At 47.6% G+C, this 8,059-nt stretch overlaps 1 protein-coding gene across 1 annotated transcript in view; it reads left to right on the top strand.

The window, feature by feature from the left end:
• The window catches only part of LOC308141821 (voltage-gated potassium channel KCNC1-like), a gene marked incomplete at both ends in the record, with an annotated part of 67,128 nt that extends 59,691 nt beyond the window's left edge, over positions 1-7,437 (top strand). The window contains 1 exon segment of the mRNA XM_080512048.1: positions 7,286-7,437. Within this exon segment, the coding sequence (XP_080368174.1) occupies positions 7,286-7,437 (152 nt within the window).
• Positions 7,438-8,059: the final 622 nt, after the last annotated feature.

An 8,059-nucleotide genomic window follows, 5' to 3' on the forward strand; every position in this document is an offset into this window, starting at 1 on the left:
ACTGTGGAGGAGCTGCTGGTCAGTCCTGCTCTGTGGAGCTCTGATGAATGAAGGGATGAGGATGCTTCCCTTTGATACAAGGATCACTCTTCTACAAAGAAAGCAGACTCTATTCATCCATCAGTCAAATTCTTTTGTCTTCATTTACTTGTTATATTTCTCAAAGCGGTGAGCCGCCACACTGCGGTGCTCCAGGGAGCTGATAGGGGTCAAGGGTCATGCTCAAGGTGGCGACGCCACTGTCTGAGATCCAAGATCAAAGAGAAAACAGGATCAGCAGCTAAAGTTTAGAACTGATGGACTCTGACAGAACGATTTTCACATAAACATGAAGAAAGTATTCTTCTCAACAGACGTTTCTAGCAACTGCTTGTAATGTGAAAACACACTTCGTCTACTCTACCCTTCCTCCACCTCCACCTCCTCTCTCCATCACATTCTAACATTGGTGTATCATCCATCCTCAGGCTGTGCTCCTCAGTCTGTCCCCCTGCGTTGTGTTACTAAAGTCTGATTGATTGGAGGTATGTACAACCAGTCGTGTCACTGCTAATTGATGACCTGCTAGCCAATGACCTGATGACCTGCTAACCAATGACCTGATGACTTGATGAACTGCTGCGCTTCGCTTCCTGCTTTGGCTTCCAAACACTCAATGACTTCACTGGTTCAATCCCTCCAATCACTGTTCAGGAAGTCCAACCTCAGACTTTTGATTTGAAAAGCACTTTTCATTTTGAACATAACAATCATACTTTATTTGTTTTGGTAAGCCATCTCAAAATGTTCTCACTCACTTTCAAGTGTTTCTCTCTGTAATTTAGCTTCTGGGCTCTGTGACCGCCTGGAGTGGTGATACTGGTTTTCTCAAATATAGACTGTGAGTGATGGGCTGAGACAGGAATTGTATTGTTTTGTAACCACGCCACTCAATGATGTTTGGGTTTCGAACGTTATATCTTACCAAACCTGCTAAGACATAACAGGATGAACATTGTGAAGGTCCACCAATGAGCAACACCTCCACATTTCCTAGCACACGACTCTGATTAGGCTCCAGCTTCTCCTACACAGGGCTGTAGTCAAGTCCACCTTTATCAAGTCCAACACAAGTCCAAGTCTCGGCTTGTTCAGTCCAAGTTCACAAAGATCCAAGTCCAAGTCAAGTCCAAGTTCACAAGGTCCGAGTCCCAAGTCCAAGTCCCGATGAGGTCAAAGAGTGAACCTTATGACAGAAAAAAACATTTTCACAACCACGAAATTAGAGAAATTTGAATTTACTCAACTCTTCTCATGGGACTATTCCACCAAAAAGAACCAGGTTCTAGTTCAGGGTCAGTTCTTAATGAGCACCGCCAAAGAACCGGTTCCTTTTCCACCGTTAACGGAGCCAAGTGAGAGCCACATCATTGCGTCACTCCAAAACGTGATACGTCACTGATCTCACCTTAGAGTTGACAGTGGTCAGGTCCAGGAACCAGGAGACGGACTGTAACAGTGGTCTGGTCCAGGAACCAGGAGACGGACTGTAACAGTGGTCTGGTCCAGGAACCAGGAGACGGACTGTAACAGTGGTTTGGTCCAGGAACCAGGAGACGGACTGTAACAGTGGTTTGGTCCAGGAACCAGGAGACGGACTGTAACAGTGGTTTGGTCCAGGAACCAGGAGACGGACTGTAACAGTGGTCTGGTCCAGGAACCAGGAGACGGACTGTAACAGTGGTCTGGTCCAGGAACCAGGAGACGTACTGTAACAGTGGTTTGGTCCAGGAACCAGGAGACGGACTGTAGCAGTGGTCTGGTCCAGGAACCAGGAGACGGACTGTAGCAGTGGTCTGGTCCAGGAACCAGGAGACGGACTGTAACAGTGGTCTGGTCCAGGAACCAGGAGACGGACTGTAACAGTGGTTTGGTCCAGGAACCAGGAGACGGACTGTAACAGTGGTTTGGTCCAGGAACCAGGAGACGGACTGTAACAGTGGTCTGGTCCAGGAACCAGGAGACGGACTGTAACAGTGGTCTGGTCCAGGAGCCAGGAGACGGACTGTAACAGTGGTTTGGTCCAGGAACCAGGAGACGGACTGTAACAGTGGTTTGGTCCAGGAACCAGGAGACGGACTGTAACAGTGGTCTGGTCCAGGAACCAGGAGATGGACTGTAACAGTGGTCTGGTCCAGGAACCAGGAGACAGACTGTAACAGTGGTTTGGTCCAGGAACCAGGAGACGGACTGTACCAGTGGTCTGGTCCAGGAGCCAGGAGATGGACTGTAACAGTGGTCTGGTCCAGGAACCAGGAACCAGGAGACAGACTGTAACAGTGGTTTGGTCCAGGAACCAGGAGACGGACTGTAACAGTGGTTTGGTTCAGGAGCCAGGAGACAGACTGTAACAGTGGTTTGGTTCAGGAGCCAGGAGACGGACTGTAACAGTGGTCTGGTCCAGGAGCCAGGAGATGGACTGTAACAGTGGTCTGGTCCAGGAGCCAGGAGATGGACTGTAACAGTGGTTTGGTTCAGGAGCCAGGAGACGGACTGTAACAGTGGTCTGGTCCAGGAGCCAGGAGACGGACTGTAACAGTGGTCTGGTCCAGGAGCCAGGAGATGGACTGTAACAGTGGTCTGGTCCAGGAACCAGGAACCAGGAGACAGACTGTAACAGTGGTTTGGTCCAGGAACCAGGAGACGGACTGTAACAGTGGTTTGGTTCAGGAGCCAGGAGACGGACTGTAACAGTGGTCTGGTCCAGGAGCCAGGAGACGGACTGTAACAGTGGTCTGGTCCAGGAGCCAGGAGATGGACTGTAACAGTGGTCTGGTCCAGGAACCAGGAACCAGGAGACAGACTGTAACAGTGGTTTGGTCCAGGAACCAGGAGACGGACTGTAACAGTGGTTTGGTTCAGGAGCCAGGAGACGGACTGTAACAGTGGTCTGGTCCAGGAGCCAGGAGATGGACTGTAACAGTGGTTTGGTTCAGGAACCAGGAGACGGACTGTAACAGTGGTCTGGTCCAGGAACCAGGAGATGGACTGTAACAGTGGTCTGGTCCAGGAACCAGGAACCAGGAGACAGACTGTAACAGTGGTTTGGTCCAGGAACCAGGAGACGGACTGTAACAGTGGTTTGGTCCAGGAGCCAGGAGACGGACTGTAACAGTGGTCTGGTCCAGGAACCAGGAACCAGGAGACAGACTGTAACAGTGGTTTGGTCCAGGAACCAGGAGACGGACTGTAACAGTGGTTTGGTCCAGGAGCCAGGAGACGGACTGTAACAGTGGTCTGGTCCAGGAGCCAGGAGACGGACTGTAACAGTGGTTTGGTCCAGGAACCAGGAGATGGACTGTAACAGTGGTCTGGTCCAGGAACTAGGAGACGGACTGTAACAGTGGTCTGGTCCAGGAACCAGGAGATGGACTGTAACAGTGGTCTGGTCCAGGAACCAGGAGACAGACTGTAACAGTGGTTTGGTCCAGGAACCAGGAGACGGACTGTAACAGTGGTCTGGTCCAGGAACCAGGAGATGGACTGTAGCAGTGGTCTGGTCCAGGAACCAGGAGACAGACTGTAACAGTGGTCTGGTCCAGAAACCAGGAGACAGACTGTAACAGTGGTTTGGTCCAGGAACCAGGAGATGGACTGTAACAGTGGTCTGGTCCAGGAACCAGGAGACGGACTGTAACAGTGGTCTGGTCCAGGAACCAGGAGACGGACTGTAACAGTGGTCTGGTCCAGGAACCAGGAGACGGACTGTAACAGTGGTCTGGTCCAGAAACCAGGAGACAGACTGTAACAGTGGTTTGGTCCAGGAACCAGGAGATGGACTGTAACAGTGGTCTGGTCCAGGAACCAGGAGACGGACTGTAACAGTGGTCTGGTCCAGGAACCAGGAGACGGACTGTAACAGTGGTCTGGTCCAGGAACCAGGAGACAGACTGTAACAGTGGTTTGGTCCAGGAACCAGGAGATGGACTGTAACAGTGGTTTGGTCCAGGAACCAGGAGATGGACTGTAACAGTGGTCTGGTCCAGGAACCAGGAGACAGACTGTAACAGTGGTTTGGTCCAGGAACCAGGAGACGGACTGTAACAGTGGTCTGGTCCAGGAACCAGGAGACAGACTGTAACAGTGGTTTGGTCCAGGAACCAGGAGACAGACTGTAACAGTGGTCTGGTCCAGGAACCAGGAGATGGACTGTAACAGTGGTCTGGTCCAGGAACCAGGAGACGGACTGTAACAGTGGTTTGGTCCAGGAACCAGGAGACAGACTGTAACAGTGGTCTGGTCCAGGAACCAGGAGACGGACTGTAACAGTGGTCTGGTCCAGGAACCAGGAGACGGACTGTAACAGTGGTCTGGTCCAGGAACCAGGAGACGGACTGTAACAGTGGTTTGGTCCAGGAACCAGGAACCAGGAGACGGACTGTAACAGTGGTTTGGTCCAGGAACCAGGAGACGGACTGTAACAGTGGTCTGGTCCAGGAACCAGGAGACGGACTGTAACAGTGGTCTGGTCCAGGAACCAGGAGACGGACTGTAACAGTGGTCTGGTCCAGGAACCAGCATCCTGCAAGGTTTAGCTTCTCCAAGTTGCAACACACCTGATTGCAATGAGGAGCTGGTGTTTGGGCTCCTTCACTACCTTGGTCATGACATCATCACTAGATTCAGGTCTGCTGAAGCAGGCTGAGACTAAACCATGCAGGACAGGGGCCCTCCAGGGCCAGAGTTGGAGACCCCTGCTCTAGAACTTTGGCTGAGTTTGACTGAGTCACATATTTTCAATTTCCAGAAGAAGGATTTAGGACTGTTAAAGTTACCTCCAACGACAGTCACTGAGTTAACCTGTAGAAGAAAGCCGGATCTTTATTACCATATTTTCTGAAGCGAAAACCCCTTTTGTGATTGGAAATTGAAACTCATCTTTGTCTACTGCTATAACAAGATGAGAAAATGTGATTAAAAGTTGGGTTAGTAACAGATTTATCTTCAGTTTGAAAGAGATGTGTTTCTTGTAAAAGAAGAATATCTACTTTTTCTTTTGTCACATTATCCAGAACTTAATTCTTTTTTTGCCACACGCACTTCAAGAAACTAAAGTTGTCTCTGACATTTCATAACAATGTGAGCAGTCATTGTGTGTGAGTATGTGTGCAGTTTTATCTCTAGGTGTCTGTATGTTAATGTTATTGAAAATGTTATTAGGACATTGGCTCAAATGGTTTATTACTCTATTAGTACGTTGTTAGGTTCTTGGCTGTATTGTGTTTATAATGGATCAAATCATTTCATCATTGGCCGAGATTTGTTGCTCTATAGCTGTTCGATTATAGTCCATAAGAAATCATCAAACTAAGATTCTGCTTTAAGGTTAAGAAAAATCTCTCAACTATACTTCCCATAAAAGCAATAACTTCTGCACAGAGAATCAAGCAACACACCAAAACCAGACCATCAACACTCATTTGCACCCTGCAGTTTCCTAATCGATCATATCAAAGTCAATACGTTTTCAAGCAAACTGGGAAACCTGCTGCAATGGATTGTGGGATATCAGCGATGGTGTCACGGCAGCTCCAGTCAGAATATCAACATATGATTGATTCAGGGTGAAAAACATCCAGACTTTCTCAAAGAAAGCATCTTGAAGCTATTGCAGTGCGAATCGCGGTCTCACGAGATGGAGTGTAGGAACAGGATCTGTGGCGCGATGCCTCGGGAAGTTTCAGGAGGGAGGCTGAGACGTCAACAAACCCAGCGATCATCTGTGAAATTTTAATGCTGGAATGTAGTAATGATGTAGTGCAAAGACGGATTTCCTTCAGAAATGTATTAAGAAAGTATTAGAGATGTACATCAACAACTACAACTGCCTACTACAGTTTTCATTTTTCCCGTGTGGATTCTGGTGAAGGACCTTTAAAGGCTCTAACCATCCAGCGCTCCACACTTCCTAGTGTTTCTCCAATGTTCCTGTTTGCTTACATCAAGTTACAAGCCAAGTTTGAAGGTGGTGCTAAGACAGAGATCATGCTTCTACCTATTTGTCATGGAGATCTACATAAAAGTTAATATTTGTAATAATACTGTAATCGTTTTACCTTTCAAAAGATGCCTCATCACATATGGAGGAACTTTTGATGTGGTAATAGCCTGCGCCTGCTCTGCTGCCAACATTCCAACGCCAGCCAAACACACACACACACACACACACACACACACACACACACACACACACACACACACACACACACACACACACACACACACACAAACACCAGCAAATAACCAGCATGTGATGAAACATTTCAACCAGTTTGCTATGCGAATACCTTCAGTGTGAAAAAGTCTCCCACCTTTTGATGCGAGAAATGAAAGAGAGATGAGACGAGGTCAAAGGACAGAATCAGCATGACAACACGCTATAATATCGGCATGTGAGTCTCATAGCATGGCATTGTTAGCATTTAGCCCTAAACATCCAGAGAGTAGGACATATAGAAGAAATGACCGGACTCTGGAGAAGTCTTTTTAACCCTTGTCCTGCCAGCAGTGGCCAGCTGTTCCAGCCATGATTTCCAGTCTGAGATCCAAAGCTCTCAGTACAGATTGTGTATTTCTAACTGTGCTCAGCTCCAGACAACATACTTACGTAAGTTGCTCTGAGTTTCCCCAAAACTGCCAAAGAGTTTGTTTTTTGTTTTTTCCTAAAAATGTGTGCACTTTTTAGGGAATTCCAGAGCAGACAGTCCAGTGGGACGATACAAACGTCTTTTGATCAATGGGTCTTGTATGGCCACTGGACTCATGCACCCTCCCTCCCCTGCACAGGTCGGTGCTGCAAAGCACCTTCACCAGGTGTATGGGGGATATTGTGGCAACTGAAAGCCAATTCTCGTAACCCATATTCCTGTTCTGTCCTGTCTCTGTCTGTCTGTCTGTCTGTTTGTCTGTCTGTCTGTCCATCTGTGTGTCCCTCCATCCATCTGTCTGCCTGTCCATTTGTCCTTTTCCAACTTTCTCCTTTGGGCTACAATTTTGTTTACTGGGTTTTTGTTTTGACTTTTATTTTATTTACAAATGCTTTTGACTGTAACAAATGGTTTCTATTGCTATTATCTGATGTGCAATGCTGTCATAACATAACATACATGAATATATCATGACAATATTGGATGTCATGAACATATGCTCTTCCAATCTGACCTGTTCCCATGTTGTCCAAATGCTCATCGACCTCTGAACGACCTTCCATGACCTGAACCGTGCACGTCACCTCCTACCTCACCAGCCACGGGTTATGAGAAGTCGCGCAGTCTCAATAACATCTCCGGGATGATCGGCGCCCCGCTGCGCCTCACTCCCATCACTAACTCCACCTTTGAGCCGTTCGAGCCGGCCGGCCTCAGGCGGTGCCACTCACCCATCCCCTCCATCTTGTAGCATCATGCACCCTCAACAAGATGCCCACAGCAAATACAAACTGGAATTATGTTGCTTTGTTTTCTGGAAAATATTTACAATTATTGCAAAATCACCCCCCCCCTCCCCCCAGCCACGTTTTCCTTTAATTTTGTTCCTTTCTGGCTCGCAACAAAATAAATAGCCACTAGAGGGCTCTATTTAGCCTTACCGCTCAAGCAAAATAGATGCTTAGGCAGAGACTTTTTAAAAGACACACACTAACACACCTGCCTTACTAACAGGGATAGAGTCTAGGTTAGTTTGATATGATAGTTGAGTTAGTTTAGTGCCAGCTTTCCTTGTGCAACTTCTTGCCTGTAGTTCAACTGCACTTGCACTTCAATGCTTCACCACTATTACTCAACAGTAGCTTCTGATATCAGACTTTTTGTGAAGCAATGCATCAGGATGCACACAATCCACCCATATGTAGACACTGACACAATAGTGTTGCATGCATGCTCCCAGGTGAGACTTACCAGAGTTAGGACATGCAACAAGCAGAAAGCTTCAGCAAAGACATCAAATCCCTTCACAGAGTAGAATTCATAGAAAAGCCTCAAAAGTTGTTTTCCTTTTTTGTTAGTATTTGTGTTAAAGA

Source organism: Blennius ocellaris (genome assembly GCF_963422515.1).
Source record: "Blennius ocellaris genome assembly, chromosome: 16".
NCBI lineage: Eukaryota > Metazoa > Chordata > Actinopteri > Blenniiformes > Blenniidae > Blennius > Blennius ocellaris.